This window comes from Mauremys mutica, chromosome 8 (assembly GCF_020497125.1).
Source record: "Mauremys mutica isolate MM-2020 ecotype Southern chromosome 8, ASM2049712v1, whole genome shotgun sequence".
Lineage (NCBI taxonomy): Eukaryota > Metazoa > Chordata > Testudines > Geoemydidae > Mauremys > Mauremys mutica.
This window is the reverse complement of record NC_059079.1, coordinates 12,158,050-12,177,764: the sequence shown is the minus strand read 5'-3', so window position 1 is coordinate 12,177,764 and position 19,715 is coordinate 12,158,050. Positions and strand designations below refer to the sequence as shown.

The 19,715-nt window shown below is 41.0% G+C and overlaps 2 protein-coding genes across 7 annotated transcripts in view; one reads left to right on the top strand and one right to left on the bottom strand.

The window, feature by feature from the left end:
* Positions 1-962: 962 nt before the first annotated feature.
* On the bottom strand, positions 963-12,694 carry LRRC42 (leucine rich repeat containing 42). 5 transcript variants are annotated; one of them, XM_045028956.1, is made up of 8 exons: positions 12,538-12,694; positions 10,850-11,337; positions 9,214-9,345; positions 8,026-8,144; positions 4,087-4,175; positions 3,881-3,994; positions 2,531-2,615; positions 963-1,942 (listed from the first exon to the last, which is right to left on the bottom strand). In XM_045028956.1, exons 2-8 carry the CDS (start codon positions 11,320-11,322, stop codon positions 1,683-1,685), a joined length of 1,272 nt encoding a protein of 423 aa, XP_044884891.1. In that variant the 5' UTR covers positions 11,323-11,337; positions 12,538-12,694; the 3' UTR covers positions 963-1,682. The 5 variants fall into 5 exon arrangements, with proteins under 5 accessions (XP_044884891.1, XP_044884894.1, XP_044884895.1 ...); XM_045028959.1 differs by having other exon boundaries at positions 12,542-12,662; XM_045028960.1 differs by lacking the exon at positions 12,538-12,694 and adding an exon at positions 12,382-12,500.
* The window catches only part of HSPB11 (heat shock protein family B (small) member 11), a 10,409-nt gene continuing 2,840 nt past the window's right edge, over positions 12,147-19,715 (top strand). The window contains exons 1-4 of one of the 2 annotated variants that reach the window (XM_045028968.1): positions 12,147-12,215; positions 14,796-14,907; positions 16,938-17,044; positions 17,836-17,904. In XM_045028968.1, coding sequence (XP_044884903.1) covers positions 14,810-14,907; positions 16,938-17,044; positions 17,836-17,904 — 274 coding nt within the window. In that variant the 5' untranslated portion in view covers positions 12,147-12,215; positions 14,796-14,809. Of the gene's footprint in view, positions 12,216-12,343; positions 12,746-14,795; positions 14,908-16,937; positions 17,045-17,835; positions 17,905-19,715 lie in introns of those variants that run through there. The other variant, XM_045028969.1, reaches the window with a different exon arrangement.

Below are 19,715 nucleotides of genomic sequence, written 5' to 3'. Positions count from 1 at the left end.
TATAAATACTGTAGTACTTTTGCACAAGATGGAGAGACCATCTTCTTAGCATTTGCACAACATGCTTCAGGGTGGCACATGACCAGGATTCATCACTGAATTTGGTCCACTCGTTGGATCATTAGCTTCCCTGGCTTAGGCTGGGTATTGATGGGGAGTGTGATGGGAACGCTGATCAATGCCCTGCAGAGAGATCCTGAGAAAGCCAGACGGTGCTGGGACTCTCTCCTGGATGTCACGTGCATGTAAATCTATTTTGTTTTTACAATCCTTTTGTTTTGTAGTGACTTGAGTGCAAATATGTCAGTAGAACAACTAACAGAGAATGTGGGTATACTGTATATTCTCGTCTTTTTAGTAGGTTGAAATAAAGACCCTCAAACAAATAAACTACTTACAAATTCGAAGTATGCACTTCGTGTGTGTCTGGCTTGCAAACAGCTGTTTGAAAGAATTAGCAGAGGGATATCTAAGTACTACTAGAAGAAACAAACTGACGTAAAATTTTGGCCTTAATCATGCCACAATTTTCAGAAGTCATTAGTAATTCTGGGTGCCTCAACTTTTAGGTGCCTAACTTGAAGGTGTTAAGTTAGTGATTGTGGAGGCCTACTGAAATTCTTAGTTTCAGTGTTTGTAGGACAGAGTCCCCAAGGTAATTAGAGTTAGGAGGTTCTACTGGATTTACGTAGAATAATTTAGAACTGTTTTAGATGCAGTAGATCAATTGAAAATGTTTTCAACACTCCCCACAGATACAGCAATACTTTTCTATATACGTTTTTAGATAGTGATAATTACATGCTTAAACATGTTTCAATCCACAAAAGGCTCTTGACTGACAAGTGTAAAGTGCCATTGATTGGTTTATGAAAACAGAACAAACTCTACCATTGTAACTCAGAAGCACAGAGTAAAATGTAGAGTTTAATCTTGCAACTTAACTGCAATGTTTTCCCCACTTCCATGTTACAATTTTGATTCCAAAGTAATTGTCTCCCAGAAATTAGCTGTTGCTTAACTTCATATCTCACCCTTCCCATAAATTTATTCTCCTTTCTTTGTTAGGGTCTATCCACAGCATTTTGGGTACAGCTCACAGGGTGAGCTGTATGTACTACCTAGATAAGGATTAATATAGCACCATTACAATCAAATGACACTTTACAAACATAGATTAGTCAGACTCATACCTGCTACCATAGTGATGACTTCAAACTCTAATGCCCACAATGCTTTCTACTAGCGGTAGGACCTGATTAACTAGAATCTCTCAACCCAAGTAAGTTTCAAGTTCTACACTGCTGCTGGTGTTATGTAGAGTATTACTGAGCAGAAGAGAGGGAGTCGGGCTAAGTGATGATCAGTTTCTGCCACTGGGGATGCTGTACAGAGCAAGACTTAAGGAGAACCATTTCCCTCAATGAGTTATGCATGTCACAGGCATTAGTTAAGGATGACGACAAAATTTATTTGAAAAAATTATGTATAGAAAATATACATTAGAATGATCATCGCTCCACCTCTTCGGTCTAGCACTCCCCTCTCCCAACACGAGTAGCTATAATTTGCTGCTATGCTACTGCTGTTTTAAAAAATATCAGTCTCCTTTCTCCATACACAAATTCATATTGATACTTCTAACAACTTTACCACCAGGAAAAAAGGGAAATCTTTCTAAATCAATAGGTATTCAACAAGTCCCAATCTTCCATGGTCAGGCACATGTGCTTCTGCTTTGAAGTTCGTTCTCTCTCTTGTTCAGTTAAACCTTTCTCTTTATTTTTCTTTAATTGGTGGCTAGCTGCAGCCTCCTTTTTCAATAAAGGGAAATGGCAGTTTTGTACTTTATCCTTATAGAACTGCAAGTTTTCAGAAGCTTTTGCTTTAGTCTGCACCAATGTGCACTTGACTGGTTCTTCTATCCTGCATCTCTTTCCATCTACAAAAAACCCAAAACACAGAGTTAAGCCTGCTCTCTAATGCAGTATGTGCTTGGCACAAAGCTATTCATCATTTAAGCCATGTTTAGTACAGTTACAAATCCTTAATATTTAGAAATAAAATCAAATTTTCAATATTTGGCTGTATTTAATCAATACAACACATGAGATTGTTTTATATTACTCATTAATTTTTGTTGGGACATGTGCTAATTTGTATTACAAAGGCAGATGACCAAGCTGAAAATGACCTGGGTCACCAGATTCCAGCTGCCTCATGAACTAACCCAAAACCCACTGAGGCCAACAAATTCCCATTGGTTTCAACGCACTTGAGCTCAAGCTGTTAGTGAGCTGGATTTACCCATGTCATATTCCATCAAATGGAAAAAATATTCACTAAAAGCAAAGTCAATCACTTTTTAGATATTTTGTAACTTTAAAGATATAAGTGAAAAACGTTCAGTTTCACAAGTGGCTACAGGTGTACATTCAATATGCCACTTTGGTTTTAAAAAAAATAAGTTTAGTGTAAAAATGTACAAATTTAATGAACAAGTTATTCAGAGCCTCACACAGTTACGTACAGAAGTGTTGAGCTGCTGTTCTGGACTTCAAGTTTTCCTTGGGCTTGACAGTTTTCATAGCCAATTGCTCCCACTGCAACACTGTCTGAAACATGATTTAAATTATTTTGAATGATTTTCTTAAAAGAAATGATCATCAGAAACAACTCTACACCTTACTCTTTAGCTTTTTTATGCCGTATTACCAGTCAAAGATGACTTATACAGCAACATCAGTTTTCAGTAAAAGCTTTAAATATTAGCAACTTAAGTAAAATATTCCCTCCTCCAATTCTTATGAACACTTATCTTATCAAACAGGAATTCTGATGCATGTATAAAGCAAGATGAAGGACTGTGGAGAAACAGGAAAAACACCTGCAGCTAACATGTCCCCTTACGACACTTCCATTACAGTAGGAGTCTCTCTGGTTGTGATTCTCCTCTTATATGCTGGAGCTTCTGTATGGGCAGCTTTAAGCTGCATTATAGAACTTTGAGCCACATTTGGATGGTACGGCACACACAGAAGTTGCACCAGTTTAACTAGACTGATTTAAAATCAATTTAATTAAACTAGTGCAACTTTCCTCCCCCAGACATGGCCTTAGACTTGGTCTTCACTTAGAAGTCAGGTCAACATAGCTATCTCAGTCAGGGGTGTGAAAAAACTACACCCCAACAGACGTCGCTATGCCAACCTAACCCCAGGGTAGACTCAGCTATGTCAATGAATATTTCCATCAACGTAGCTACCGTTGTTCAGGGAGTGATGTTTCTATACCACCACAAACCCTTCAATTGCTGAAGGCTGTGTCTACACTGTGCGGTTATGCTGGCATAGCTATAGTGATGTGGCTATGCCGATATGGTCTCTGTAGTATAGATATACCCCAGCGTGTTACAATGAAATTCCTGCATTTGTAATTTCCCTAACAGAAGAGTAAACAAAGTGTGCTGTACATCCAATGTGGCTCAGAGGTCTCTAATGCAGCTAAAAGCTGCCCATCCAGAAGCCCCAGCATGCAATGCTTTATTTTGCTTCAAGTGGCCTCACTGGGTGCACGCAGAGACTTAAAAGTCTGAGCACATTATGTGACAAGGGGAAGATACCTGCACTCTGCTTTATTCTCTGCAAATTTAGGTTTGAGCCTAACTGTCAGCAAACAGTCAATGCAACCTCTGGATACTTCCTCTGGCATGCAAGAATGAAGAACATGTTCATTCTCTAAGCTCTTGATAACATCGGTTTTCTCAGAATTAAGTACTAAAAAGATATAAAACCTCAACCTCACTGGGTGATGTGAAATGACTTGTGACTGAAAAGGACAAATACTTTGGTTTGGTAAAATTAAAAAAAAAAAAACATACCTGTTCTGCCCATCCCTCTGTTTTGCAGTTACTATGATCAAATTCTTTCAGAGGCACTTTTGAATGAACTAAGCTTATTTGGGTCTGGAGCCTCTGAATGACTGCCTTAACATCCTGGTGAAAAAAGGATATAAAGCAGACTGTGTAGAAGAGCATTTGATCATGCTGTACATATGTAACAGACTTGGGTGAAAATTCTGTTTTACCTTGAGACCTGTTTCAGAAATATCCAAATAATTCAGCTTCTTGAAAGAAAAAAGGTACCCAATTCCTGTATCAGTGATTTCAGGGTTACCTATAAAATCAAAAAGGTTAGATTAAGTTGCATGACTATATAGGTGTGTTCTGCAAAACTGATTTTTTTAAAAGTATTAAAATGTAGGTGTGTAAAAAAGACTATATAAATGTTATACTAGCAAGCAGCCAATTATTCCCCTAGTAAATATTTTATAAGCTATTCCGGCATATTTATATGAACATGCTCCATGTTTTGAAAGTTATTTGAAACTGATTTTTTTTCTCTTCAGAGCAAAATTAAGCTTTCATAGACCACTTCAATTAGGTTAAGCATTAAATATATAAGCCATACTTGTGCATATATAAATACACATTGCACACGGAAACTAATGTTCTTTTAATGTAAGGTTGCAAATTCAAGCACCAAAAGATAGGAAATGCCTGGGTTGAGGCTGCCTATGTAACCTTAATGCAGTCCCCTGAGGTGTATGCATTATGAACCAGTGTTTAATTATATGGTTGTATATTTTTTCATTCAGTGACTGGAATGGAGGCTGCTCACTTAATGAGCAACTATTCAATATTTTCTTTTCTCCTTGTTGTTCAACGTTTGGCCCTATACTTTATTTACTGCATAATATTCAAACCTATTCTGAAGACAGAATTATTTTTCTCATGAGCTTCACACATTTGTTAATGTTCACAACATCCCTGTGAGAAGAGGGGGAATTATTATCCCCATTTTACAAATGAAGTACTGAGGCACAGAGATTAAGCTCAAAAGTATCCACGCATTTTGAGTGGCTAATTTGAAACAATTAGGACCTGATGTCTGAAACTATTTAGCATTATATAGCACTTTATCTAGTCAAAGCTCCCAGTGACCTCAGTTGTAGCTGTGAATGCTCAGCATTTCTGTAAGCCAGTCACCAGGGTCTCAGGTCAGGCACCCAAAAAATGAGAAACATGCAAATAAATAGTCACCTGTGAAAAGTCAGACTTTTCACATCTTGCCCATTATCACACAGGGGCAGAATCCAGTTCTCCAGCGCAGTATTCAACTACCTTAACGGAGAGACTGTCCCTTCTCTTTCGGTAGCCTCCTGCCTCATTAACTACACATCTTCCAACTTTTGCAAATGAAGCAGAGATCCGACCAACATCAGTCTCTTTCAAAATACAACCCTGACTCATTCCCAGAGCAGGTCCATACAGTGCACTGAATGAGGCAGGGATGCTGTGGGGAAAAAAATAGTAAGTGCTCATGTAATTAAAGACTATCATATTGCATACTCATAAGGGGGCCAAATTAGGGTTACACAGACAGGAAACATCAGAATTAAGGCTAACTTTTTGAGTGCTTGACTTTGCAACATAAGAACGGCCGTACCGGGTCAGACCAAAGGTCCATCTAGCCCAGTATCTGTCTACCGACAGTGGCCAATGCCAGGTGCCCCAGAGGGAGTGAACCTAACAGGCAATGATCAAGTGATCTCTCTCCTGCCATCCATCTCCATCCTCTGACGAACAGAGGCTAGGGACACCATTCTTACCCATTCTGGCTAATAGCCATTTATGGACTTAGCCACCATGAATTTATCCAGTCCCCTTTTAAACATTGTTATAGTCCTAGCCTTCACAACCTCCTCAGGTAAGGAGTTCCACAAGTTGACTGTGCGCTGCGTGAAGAACTTCCTTTTATTTGTTTTAAACCTGCTGCCTATTAATTTCATTTGGTGACCCCTAGTTCTTGTATTATGGGAATAAGTAAATAACTTTTCCTTATCCACTTTCTCAACATCACTCATGATTTTATATACCTGTATCATATCCCCCTTAGTCTTCTCTTTTCCAAGCTGAAGAGTCCTAGCCTCTTTAATCTTTCCTCGTATGGGACCCTCTCCAAACCCCTAATCATTTTAGTTGTCCTTTTCTGAACCTTTTCTAGTGCCAGTATATCTTTTTTGAGGTGAGGAGACCACATCTGTACACAGTATTCGAGATGTGGGCGTACCATGGATTTATATAAGGGCTATAATATATTCTCAGTCTTATTCTCTATCCCCTTTTTAATGATTCCTAACATCCTGTTTGCTTTTTTTGACTGCCTCTGCACACTGCGTGGACATCTTCAGAGAACTGTCCACAATGACTCCAAGATCTTTTTCCTGACTCGTTGTAGCTAAATTAGCCCCCATCATATTGTATGTATAGTTGGGGTTATTTTTTCCAATGTGCATTACTTTACATTTGTCCACATTAAATTTCATTTGCCATTTTGTTGCCCAATCACTTAGTTTTGTGAGATCTTTTTGAAGTTCTTCACAATCTGCTTTGGTCTTAACTATCTTGAGTAGTTTAGTATCATCTGCAAACTTTGCCACCTCACTGTTTACCCCTTTCTCCAGATCATTTATGAATAAATTGAATAGGATTGGTCCTAGGACTGACCCTTGGGGAACACCACTAGTTACCCCTCTCCATTCTGAGAATTTACCATTAATTCCTACCCTTTGTTCCCTGTCCTTTAACCAGTTCTCAATCCATGAAAGGACCTTCCCTTTTATCCCATGACAGCTTAATTTACGTAAGAGCCTTTGGTGAGGGATCTTGTCAAAGGCTTTCTGGAAATCCAAGTACACTATGCCCACCGGATCCCCCTTGTCAACATGTTTGTTGACCCCTTCAAAGAACTCTAATAGATTAGTAAGACACGATTTCCCTTTACAGAAACCATGTTGACTATTGCTCAACCTGAAGTGTTTTTAAAGTAGCATTTTGTATGCAATTTTTTAGGTTCCTAATAAAGCAAAATAGAAAAAAAATTTAATCAGGCAGCTTCCTCCTTCATACTGCCTGGTCCAGTGGGGGCATTAAGAGCACAGGGGAAACAGATTCCCTGATCTCACTTCAGGTGCTTAGACCCTGCATGGCGCAAAGCTGCAATTGCAGGGAAGGTTCTGCTCAGCACGAATGCAATTGTAGGGAATTTAACTGCTAAAATCTAAAAAAGTGTTTAGTGAGAATGTGCAAACTAGGTAAAGTTTGGACAGATTTTCAACATGGTCATCAAAAGGCACATCCGTCAAAGGCCACCATCTTTCAAATTTCAGGTCCCTGTTCCAGAGCATGGAGGTGATAGAGTTTTTCAAAGCAAAGGTAGCCAGAATTTTTTAACATGGGCAAAACAACATTTTTCCCTAGCCTTGTTCTTGGAAATGGCTGAATGATTCTGGCTGGAGTTTTCCAGAAGAAATCAGCCTAAATCAGACACCGAGCATAGAATATTTCACCCCAAATGGATAAAGTTTTTGGTAAAGTTATAAGCAACTGAGAACACATGATAGGAAGTGACAGGCAACCTTCATAACAGCTGGTGCTGTGAGCCCCACCGATAATCAGCATCCTTCGTTAATGTCAAGTTCCTAAAGCTTTCTTTTGATGTTGTATTTGAGACTAAGATGACGGTCACCTTAGTTTTGTTGTCTGTGTAAAAAGTTTACATGTTGAATAGTCACCACCCTAGCAGAAAGACTAGACAAAGGATGATAGGTTCATGTCATATTTAGTAGTAGTAAAATACAAAACTTAGATTATAAATTCAGGGCTGAGTCACTCAGCTAGGATATTGACTAGTTCAAGTTCCATTTTGGAATGCATAAATGTTCATTTAAACGATGTATTTATGCCAATCAAGGGCCTGATTTCTGCTTTCACTGACTTTGGTGCAGCAGGATAAGGCTATAGGTGCAACATGTGAATTCTGGCAAGTTGTCAATGTTTGGACTCCTGATGTCAGGGCTAATTTTGAACAATTGTCTCCTTTCAATATTAACTAGGAGGAACCCTAGATGAGAAGTAACTATGTGCTTCTAAATATAAATTATGAGGCACTTTGACACACTTACAAGACAAATCTAATACAGAAAGATTTTCAAGTCCCCTTTTCATCACTCGAACTGGCGCTGTCATTTTGCGAAGGCCTGCATCCGACAAACAATTATCCTTCAGGAGGAGCCGAGTTACACTAGGATAAGGAAAGTAAAGTTAGTTTGTAAAGGAATAATTTCACAGTTTTTAGTAAAATTGTTAGCATTTCATGTGAATCTTCCCCTAGCCCCTGCTCAATCTACCACTCCTTTGCTGATATTAAAAGGACTAATAAAACAAGAGGCCTCTTTGGTATTTTCCCTGTTCCCTCTGAAGGCTCTGCTGACAAACAATTCCCAAAATTTCACTGACACAGGCAATACTATAACACAACAGCTTGTTGACACAGGCAGTAAGATTCTTTGTAACCTGAAAAGTTAAGGACAATTAGGCTCGTCAATTTCAACCCCATTCAAAACTGGAGAAGGAAAATCCTTGTTTGACATATAGGAAAGGACAAAATTGGTATGAGATACGAGGAAGGATTATAAATGAAATCCCCCAAAACTTATAGATATACTTCCACAGCATCCCTTTAAATCACAACCTTGAATCAAATGCATGGAAGTCTTATATAGTTACAGTTACTAATTAATAAACACAATTAACCTATCTAACAAAGTTCCACAATAGTCTACCTTTTAGATCTCTGGAAGCTTGAAAAGACTGTTATATAAACATTTTAGCAAACACATACTGGACAAAATATGTAAATTAGGAATGTCTCATGCTGACATACTGATTCAATTAAAATGATTATCTTAATAAAGTTTTCTCCCAAAAAATCAATAAGCAAATTTAATAGGGAAAGTCTACAGCAGTTGGAAATTAAGTTTTGCAATAATGAGTGTATACTATAAACAGAAAATGAAAAATATACAAAACAATTGGTCTTTATGTTGGATAGTAGAGTACTTTTATTTCAACTTCATAATTGTAGATCATGTCTAAAGACTCAGTACATGCCTGGTATCATGCAATTTGTGTTATTAGTTCTGATGTTTGCTTTTTTCACCTGAATAAGAGAATTTATAAACAACTAAAAACCCCAATAAAAGTGCCTGTTGCCTGTGAAACTTTCCTTTAAAGAGACAGTGTGTTTCTGTAACTTTCTTGGCGACGGAAAAGAAAATGCTGGTCAGTTATACATATAAATAAATTGGTACCTAGACAGAGCTTCTTTGGTGATATGTTCTAGCAATTCATGGTTATCTCCAAGTTTACAACAGGAAAGATCCAAGCAGGTCAGCTCCCTGAAAGACTTAATTTCTTCAAGTTTTTCAGAAATAACCAGATATCTGTAAAGAGCAGAAAGCTATCAACGTTTAGATGCACTAAAGGTATAGTCCTAGAAGGTGCCTACTCTCTGCCATGTGGAAAAATGCCCCAAATGAGCACACTCTCTTCATTATCTACCCAGGCTGTAGTCCACGTGGAACACATGCTCAAGTACTTACTCAATGTCTTATACCAACATTGTGGCTCAGATCTGACTCAAAAAGTACTTGCTCTGTAACCAGTGACTTCAACTTGCAAAGACAGCTATTACAACTAGATCTCAAGCTATATCAGTCCAATTCCAGCAGCACTGCTTGCCAAATGGTAAAACTGACATTTCATGGCCAAAGACAAAAGCCTTGATTAGAGAAATAAAGAGAACACAAAGAGCCTACAATGGAAGCCATCTTTCACCCACGAAAAGGGCAATTCATGAGTAGGCTGGCAAAAAAAATTGATAATTCGGAGGATGAAGTGACACCTGGTACATCTCATGTTGTTTTTTATTAAAACTTTCCTATATTGCTCATGCCACCTTTGGCATTCAAGAATGGATGTGCCTATATGCTTTGATTTATATGGATTCATATTTAAAGGACTGAAAAGACCATAAACTGTGTGAATGCACAACACACACACACCCCCAAATTGTTATAGCATAGGAAGGTACTTCACCAGGGACAAGGTTTTAGAGGGATATAATCCTATTTTAAGCCTTGTAAGAAGAAACTTTTCTTGTTGAGTTAGAACTTGTCCAGAGAAGAGTGGAGAGGGATAAAATCCCTGGTCAAGGTGTTTTTAATATGGAGGGCATGCAACACATGCAAATACTTCTACAAATACTTCTAACTTCAAAACCTGTGATATAATTACAAGACTATCCATTTCTCCCCTGTACCTTGGGCTACTGATACCCTTAAAATGAAATGGAACAGTAGACATGGAACCTCCCAATAGGACTGTGTGCTAGAACATTTTGCTGGCTATACAAGTCAAAATAAATGTTGAAATGCTTACAGAAAAGGGTTATTAGTTCAGACACAATTTAATTATTAACATAACACCCCTGTGGGGTAGGTAAGTTAGACAAGCTTTTGTCTCTCACCAACAGAAGGTCCAATAAAAGATACTCCCTCACCCACCATGTCTCTCTAATACCCTGGGACTGACATGGCTAAAACTATCCTGCAGACAATAAGGTATGTATGTTGTGAGGATTAGGTTTTAAAGCACCATACAAGTACTAAGTGTTAGCATGTTAAAAATAAAGCTGCAGGTTTTATCCTTCAATTCAGGTTGCAGAATGTGTTTGTGTGGATTTGGAGGATTAACTGGCAGTATTAGGGGTTCTGCATTACAGATACAAGAATTAAACCAAGTGCTATTTACCAACAATACTTTATGGAATGAACAAATATAATTTAATGATCCAAATCAAGGAACTGTTTATATTTAAGTACAAAAATGAAACACTTAAGTAAAACACTGGCAGAGCCTCACATTTATTTTACTGAATGCACTTACCTATTCTGTAAACATAATGAACAAAGCACCAGACTTCCATAAGCCTCAGTAAATTTTTGTAGTGCTCTGAGTCCTGTAACTGGTTCTGTGAACTTTTGCCTTGCTTCTGCAGCAGAAAAAAGCTTTTCAGCAATCTGCTCTGGAAAGCCAATCAACGAATCAATATGATCAACATTGTCAGAAATGTAACCCAACACTAGGCCGAAGAGAGACTTGGCTGAGTACCGGAGATTCCCCTCCTTAGTATAAGTAAAGATGAAATGATCTGTTCTCTCTCTCCTTGCACTGTCATCTTCTCTGTTCATACAAAGCTCCACAGAGAATCCTTTGGAAAATAGTCTAAAAGGCCGTGGTTTTGGAGTGGCATTTTTTACAGTGCCAGAACCCTGATTTACCATATACAGATGCCCATTTTCACGCACATATACTGGGCCTGTGTCCAAAAGGCTTTCTGACTTGATGCAGTAAGACATTCCCCTTTACAATTTCTGCAAAAACAAAAGGAGAGACAGATAAATAGAAACAAATTATACTATTTTGGAAATATATCAATTCCAAGTTAATTTCCTTTGGTGCCCTAGGCAGCACATTATAGTGTACCCATACGGTACAGTGAAAGTGTGGCTGCGGACGATACATATACACCCCAGCTGCCAGCAAAACAAATATGGGGCCTAGAACTCAGGATTTTTGCTTCAGAATGACGGGTCTTTTCCACACACAAGTACTCCTTGATCATCAGTACTAACACCGTGTTGCTCTGATTGCATTTAGCAGAGCACAGTGCTTGCTATACGGTACATACTACAGTACTCAAAATGAACAGGAGTACTTGTGGCACCTGAGAGACTAACACATTTATTTGAGCATAAGCTTTCGTGGGCTACAACCCACTTCTTCCGATGCATGTAGCGGAAAATAGAGTAGGAAGATTATATATACACACACACACAGAGAACATGAAACAACGGGTGTTACCGTACACACTATAAGGAGAGTGATCAGTTAAGGTGAGCTGTTATCAGCAAGAGAGAAAAAGAACTGCAGTATTCAGTACATTACAACTGTTGCATTCAAATAGTCCTGTACGTTGCACATGGGGCCGGCTCCTTAAAACGATGCCTGATTAGGGCTGAGGTAAATTGTGAGCGCGCTACAGAAGTCTGTCCCATGCACCATCGCCTTGCTCGACGCTGCAGACCTGGCGGCGGGGTTTTCACCCGCGCTGCCATGACACCGCCGGGGCCTGCCCCCTGCCCTGCCCTGGCGGCGGGCGGCACGCCTGGGCTCGGCGGCGCGGAGCCGCAGGACCGGCTTTGTCTGACGCTGGGACGGGCTAGGCGCAGCCGCCTGGCGGCCGCGGACGGGGGGCGCTGCTCGGCCCTGGGGGCTCCGGCGCGGAACCTTCCCCCCGCGGGGCGCAGACGGGCTAGGCCGGGGGGTGTCTGCGCCTTTCCCTGGCGCCGTCCAGCCGCGGGCTCAGCCCAGCCGGCCCCGCCCCGGCTGGGCCCCCTCAGCCACCCGCTGCCCACCTCGGGCGGGGGACTCCGAGGCCTGGCCCCCTGCCCTTGCCGGGGGAGGTTCGTGCCCCGCAGCGCCCCCTTCCCTGGGCCCGCCCCGCGGGGTCCGTCGCTCCGAGCCTGGGGCTCTCGCGGGCGCTGGGAAAGTTTCCCCCGCCCCCGACCTACCTGCCCCCGGGCACGGGCCGTCCCGAGAGCCCCCGCTCGGCGCGAGGCTCGACACAGGCCAGTCCCACCCCGGGAGCGCCCCGGGGCCACAAAGGGGAGAGCGGGGGCGCGCCGGGGGAGCTGAGCCCGGGGAGCGCGCGTGCGCGGGCTGAGAAAACGACGGGGAGCCCCTGGCGGGAGCGCGCGGCGTCTCCACCCGAGACAAGAGGCGAGTCCCTGAGCCAGGGGCGGGGACCCAGGGGAGATATGGGGCTGGGGTGACAGGATAATGGAGGGGCCCGGGGACGGGGACGGGCATTGGGAGGGAGCCCGGGCTCTGGGGCATTGGGAGGGGGCTCTGGGATCGGGAGGGGATGTAGAGCATTGGGAGGGGGCTCTGGGATTTGGAGGGGGCATGGGGAAGGGATGTGGGGCATTGGGAGGGGGTATAGGGAGGGGATGTGGGGAATGGGGGGCTCTGGGATCGGGAGGGGATGTGGGTCATTGGGAGGAGGCTCTGGGATTTGGAGGGGGCATGGGGAAGGGATGTGGGGCATTGGGAGGGGGCTCTGGGGCATTGGGAGGGGGTATAGGGAGGGGATGTGGGGAATGGGGGGGCTCTGGGATTTGGAGGGGGTATAGGGAGGGGATGTTGGGAATGGGGGGCTCTGGGATTTGGGAGGGGATGTGGGGCAATGGGAGGGGGCTCTGGGATTCGATGGGGACATGGGGAGGCGCTGAGGGATGCCAGCAGATGATAGAGGTCTGTTAGTATAATTGCCCTGTACCTCATATTTTCCAAAGTTTGGACTAGTCTAAATTTAAATTAAGTGATGGACGTCCTTTCCTGTGGGAAATTATTCCAGAGTCAACCTCACCCCTAGGAAACGTTTCTTGTGGTTCAGCCTAATTGAGGGATAGGCAACCTATGGCAAGCTGATTTTCAGTGGCACTCTCACTGCCTGAGTCCTGGCCACCGGTTGGGGGGGGGCTCTGCATTTTAATTTTATTTTAAATGAAGCTTCTTATACATTTTAAAAACCTTATTTACTTTACATACAACAATAGTTTAGTTATATATTATAGACTTATAGAAAGAGACCTTCTAAAAATGTTAACATGTATTACTGGCACGTGAAACCTTAAATTAGAGTGAATAAATGAAGACTAGGCACAGCACTTCTGAAAGGTTGCCGACCCCTGGCCTAAATGATCATGTGCTCAGTTTCATCCCACTATTCTTAGACTCCTCCATTGACATCCCTAAATGACTCTTCTTCTTCTTTGTTGGATACCCTTTCCCAACACTTGTAGGCGGTTATCCACCCTAGTCATTGTTCTATTAAATATTCTTGAATAAGTTCTTCCAGACTCCTAATTATTGTTGCCATTCCCTGAATTCCTTGCAAACTGTTTATATCTTTTTAGTGTTCAGCTCCCTACAACTATCTGTTATTTGTCTTAGCAATGCCATATGGAGAGAATCTATCAGCTCCCTGTTCTGAGACATAATGCCTCTGTGTATTCAACCTAAAATGACATTGACTTTTTTTAGATGTCTTATCACCTTGCCAGCTCACATATAATTCATTGTTCAGTCTCATGACAAAGGCCCGGGCCCTGTGTCCACATAGATCTCATTGCAGGATTAGGGCCCAAAATACCTTCAATGGGGAAAGAAATAGGGAAACTGAAGAGATACTGAGGAAATAGAGGGAATACCAGAAGGGAAAAGGCATACTTTAACTTATACAGATATTTATTGCAAGGCTTAACTATTTTTTGTAAAGTTCTCTGGGATTTTTAGGTTCTACAGAAAAGCACAAAGTACTATAATTATATATGGTCATTTATTAGGAGTTTGGCTACTTTGGCAGCACTACAGCAAACACTCATGATTTTAAAAAATATTTTACTTAAATCCTTGTCACTATAGTTCTTAATTAGAACATAGGTGTTTTTGACTATGTAAAATGCATTTTCAAGCGTTTTAATAAAGAATACAATTAGGAATGCAAGCAGCTACTCTTACTTTAGAACTGGAACTATTTGTGGGCAGCAGTGTGGTGTGAGGGGACTGTTTTGATTGTAACTCAAGAAATATCAGTGGTTGAATCATAGAGATCTTAAAAGAGGCTAGAGTGTTGCTCATAAGATCTTAACATGCTCTCTGAATTCCTGTTAGGGACTGAATTTGGATGCTAGGCAACAAGAGGACAGACGCTCCCATTCAGTGATATTGTAAGAACGTTTCTTTTGGGTTTTTTAATCTCATGCAGACCAACAAGAAAGGATGAAATCAACAGACCTGTGCCTTAGCTCTCGAGGGGCTGAAGTTGTTCTAGCCACATCAAGTGATGAAAAATACCCCCCTGAAAACATCATTGATGGGTAAGATTTGATGTTTGGTTCTTTATGTAAGTGAAGGTTGTTGGAGAAATAAAGTGCTTTGGTGTCATTAACATTCATTTGTTCTATCACTGGATTTTATGCTATTATATTTTTATATTACATTACATCAGAAGAACATTAAGATGGCAAAGTGAAGCACTCAAAAGTGAGGAATTACCAAAATTAAGGTTGCCAGTGCAACTTTACTTTTGCCCCTGTATGTATATGCATTATATGATACCATATTTAATTACGTGACCACATACTATTTTTCCACAGGACATATGCCTTAATCAGTGCACAGGATGGCCAGTCCTCACTTAATGCACAGCTATTCAATATTTGTTTTATCCCTGTTGTTCAGTTTGTGGCCCTATGTCGAATTTACTGCACATTATTCAAAGCCTCCTCTGAAGACAGAATTACTATGCAGCCCTATGCTCTGGATGTCCCTAAGCCTTTGACTGTCACATACTGGGACTGGGCAACAGGGGAGAGATCACTTGATAATTGCCCTGTTCTGTTCATTGGCCACTGTTGGAAGATAGGCTACTCGGCTAGATGGACCATTGGTCTGATCTTGTATAGCCATTCTTATTAATTTCCTTCTGGATTTTTCTGTGGTGCTCATCACTATAGTTTATGAATGCTTCACAAATAGTACTTAATTTTCACAACATCCCTGTGAGGTGAGGGGACATTATTATCCCCATTTTACAGATGGGGATTTGAGGCACAGAGACAGTAAGGTAAAAAATGTCCAGTAATTGTTGGTGCCTAATAGGAGACACCTGTGGCTTGATTTTTCAGAGTACTTAATATTTTATTGCACTTTATATGTTTAAAGCACATCTTCCATTGACTTCAGTTGCAGCTGTGAGTGCTCAGTCCCAGGATCTAAAGTTGGCACACAGAAAATGAAGAATCATAGTTGCCATCCAGGGCCGGCTTTAGGCCGATCTGCCCTATTCCATGCATTAGGTGCCTTTTTAATTTTTTTTACTCACCCCAGCGGCAGTCAGCTCTGCCGGGGTCTTCAGCGGCCCCACTCCCCAGGCCAGAGCGCCGGCCGGAGCGCGGCAGGCCCTGCGGCCCCGGCCGGAGCGCAGCAGGCCCCGCGGCCCTGGTCTCCCAGCCAGAGCTTCGGCCAGAGCACAGCAGCCCCAGAGCCCCACTCTCCTGGTCTGCAATCCGAAGTGCTGCCGAAGACTGGGAGCGTGGCCTGGTGACTACAAGGCCCCCCCCCACCCCCCGGAATCGAGCCCCTCACTTGCTAAAGCTGGCCCTGTTGCCATCTGTGAAAAGTTTGGTTTAAGTGACTTGCCAAGCATCACATAGGAAATCTATGACAGAGGTAGGGATAGAATCCGTTTCTCCAGGGCAGCATTCATCTGCCTTAAATATAAGACTATCCTTTCTATTCATGCAGTCTTCCACTTAATTCACTAGACACTTTCAATGTCTGCAACAAATGAAGCAGGGATCCTACAGACAACAGCCTCCTTCACTGCACAACCCTGATTCATTCCCAAAGCACCATCCATCTTGTGCATTGAATGAGGCAGGAGTTCTGTGGAAAAATAGTACGTGGTCATGTAAGTAAGACTGTATCATAACGGGTAGGTCAGTTGTAGTGTAATGTGCAGGTATGAATTGTCTAACTGTGCCAGAATTTTTTGTTGCAGAAGAAAGGAGAAGGAAGGGAATGACAACAAAGCTAATCTAAATAGGATCTTTCTAGGTGAAAGTCACTCAAACCCAGATTTTAGATAGGCTGTTGAACTGAGTGGCCAGTGAGAAGTCAGATTCAAGTATCTGGGAAAATTCTGTGATGAACAGACTTGCGAGCAGTAAAGGAAATAGAGGCTATTTGTAAGAGAAAGAAGATATGCTAAACATTTATATTGTAATGGATTTTCTGATGTTCCTTTCAAAGGAGCCTAAATAGAAATTACTTTGCAGATCTCATTCATGTATAAATATATTATACTTAATGTAACAAATAAAAAGTCATGTTTTTTTTTTAACAGAAATTCAGAAACGTTTTGGACAACAACAGGAATGTTCCCCCAGGAATTCGTTATTAGTTTTCATAAATGTGTAAAAATCAGTAAACTCACAATCCAGTGTTACTTAGGTAAGAACACAATGTATTTTCATGTTTTAATTTTCACAGTAGTATCACATTCTGCAGCTAATAGTTTAAAAAATAATCCACAAGAATGTAGCTAAGCCAGCAAACCAGTGATCCTTTGAGGCCAGTATGTTGCATGGACCAATTGGGGAAGCAGGATATGCTGGAGAAAGAAGAACATCTTTCCTAATAGCCCTGCCCTTATGATATGTTGAGGAGGAGAATTATTTTTCCCGACTTGAACTAGTGATTGATTTATGCCTTGAAGCATGAGGCTAAATTGGCCTGATAATTTTAACCTAGTTAATGTAATTGTATTGTACTAAACTATTTATCTTATAAATTATGATAATTAATAAATTTGCTTCAAACAATTATGTAATTAATTGTTACATCAAAAAGTATTTTTCTGTTTTGAATGTGTTGCTTTTTAATTTCATAGTATGAACTTCTATGTCCTTTGTTTACATTTTGTCAACTTTCTGTAATCATGTGAGAAAAGATATAAAAGAAAGAGAGAAAGTATTGTGAGCCTAGGAACTCAAGCTTTAGCTGATCTTGGGCAAATCACTTAAACTTTCTTCTTCAGTTTCCCCACCTGTAAAATGAGGATGATAAGATTACCTACCTACCCAACAGAATATTGTGAAAATTAATTAGCTAATGTTGGTAAAATTCTTTGAAAATGAAAAGTGATGCATGATGTTAAGTACTGTTGTTATTAGTAAAACAGTAATATGAAACTAGGTAGACTTCAATGCTCAGTCTATGCTGACTTTTTAAATATATTTTAGTGCGGAGTTTGAGGATTGAGAAAAGCTTATCTAAAGATCCAGCAGATTTTGAAGTGTGTACTGAAAAAGGTAAGTAATCAAATGTGGAGCAGCTCTGATTGGGTGGAAATTATGTTGGCCTTTATCTATTTGCTCATTGTCTTAATATCTTTACACCATTAGAAGAATAAAGTTTATAACATTTGTTTGGTATACTGGAAAGGATTGTGATTGGCTGTTTTTATTACTATGGACATAATCCATACAAAATTAATATTCCATCAATGTTACCAGAGTGACATGCTGGAAATCCACATGAAAATTATATGTGAAAAAACAGTGTGACTTGAAACAATATAGCAATAGAACTGCCTTGTTAAGAGTCAAAATATTTTCCAGAGTACAACAATCTATATCACGATAATGTTAAATTGGGTACTGCTGTGTGCTCAGTAGGTATTTGAGGATGGGGCAGAGGTTGATCTTTGTTTGCAAACTTTCACTCTTTTTTGTTAGTTTTTCTCAACCCTGAGTTTTGTAAATTTAGGTTTGTATTTGAATTTTCATTATTTAAACTATCAGGAAACCCTGTTTTGTTGTAAAAATAAATAAATAAAAATAAAAAAGCATTCACTGTTACACTATGGCAGGGGTCAGCAACCTTTCAGAAGTGGTGTGCGGAGTCTTCATTTATTCACTCTGATTTAAGGTTTCACGTGTCAGTAATACATTTTAATGTTTTTAAAAGGTCTCTTTCTATAAGCCTATAATATATAACTAAACTATTGTTGCATGCAAAGTAAATAAGGTTTAAAAAATGTTTAAGAAGCTTCATTTAAAATTAAATTAAAATGCAGAGCCCCCCTGGACCGGTAGCCAGGACCTGGGCAGTGTGTGCGCCACTGAAAATCAGCTTGCGTGCTGCCTTTGGCACGCGTGCCATAGGTTGCTTACTCCTGCACTATGGGCATAATCGTACAATCACGATGCATACAAGTACTTTCCTTATGAGAGTGGTCTCATTGATTTCAACAGACTGCTCACATGAAGTAGAGTTATTGTGTATATAAATAGGGCCCTACCAAATTCATGGCCATGAAAAACGTGTCACCATCTGTGAAATCTGGTCTCTCCCTGTGAAATCTGGTCTTTTGTGTGCTTTTACCCTATATTATACAGATTTCATGGGGGAGACCAGCATTTTTCAAATTGGGGGTCTTGACCCAAAAGGGAGTTTTAGCGGGGGTCGCGATATTGCCTTCCTTACTTCTGCATTGCCTTCAGAGCTGGGCAGCTGGAGAGCAGTGTCTGTTGGCTGGATGCCCAGCTCTGAAGGGAGTGCCCCACCAACAGCAGCACAGAAGTAAGGGTGGCAATACTATACCATGCCACCCTTCATTCTGCCTTCAGAGCTGGGCAGCCAGAGAGTGGCAGCTGTTGACAGAGGCCCCAGATCTGCAGGGAGCAACGAAGTAAGGGTGGAAATACTATACCATGCCATCCTTACTTCTGTGCTGTTGCTGGCATCAGCTCCGCCTTCAGAGCTGGGCTCCTAGCAAACAGCCATCTCTCTCCAGCTGCCCAGCTCTGAAGGCAGCACCACTGCCAGCAGCAGCGCAGAAGTAAGGGTAGCAGTATTGCAACCCCCTTTACAATAACCTTGCAACCCCACCCCTGACAACTCCTTTTTGGGGCAGGACCCCTACGATTACCACACCATGAAGTTTCAGATTTAAATAGCTGAAATCATGAAATTTATAATTTTTAAAATCCAGTGACCATGAAATTGACCAAAATGGACCGTGAATTTAGTAGGGCCCTATATATAAATGTTTGCAGGACTGGGCTCTGTGTTGGCTCCTTTGACATCAAGTGAGAATGGTGGCATAATGAAAACTAGA

Bases quoted from the DNA above. Each gene is read 5' to 3' on its own strand.
- LRRC42 (XM_045028956.1), bottom strand. From the start codon at position 11,322: ATGTCTTACTGCATCAAGTCAGAAAGCCTTTTGGACACAGGCCCAGTA. The intron at 3,995-4,086 runs GTAAAACAGAAT...TTTTTTCACCAG, and splicing joins TTTCTGAAACAGGTCTCAAG to GATGTTAAGGCAGTCATTCA. The intron at 1,943-2,530 runs GTACGTAACTGT...GGTTTTTTGTAG, and splicing joins AACAGCAGCTCAACACTTCT to ATGGAAAGAGATGCAGGATA.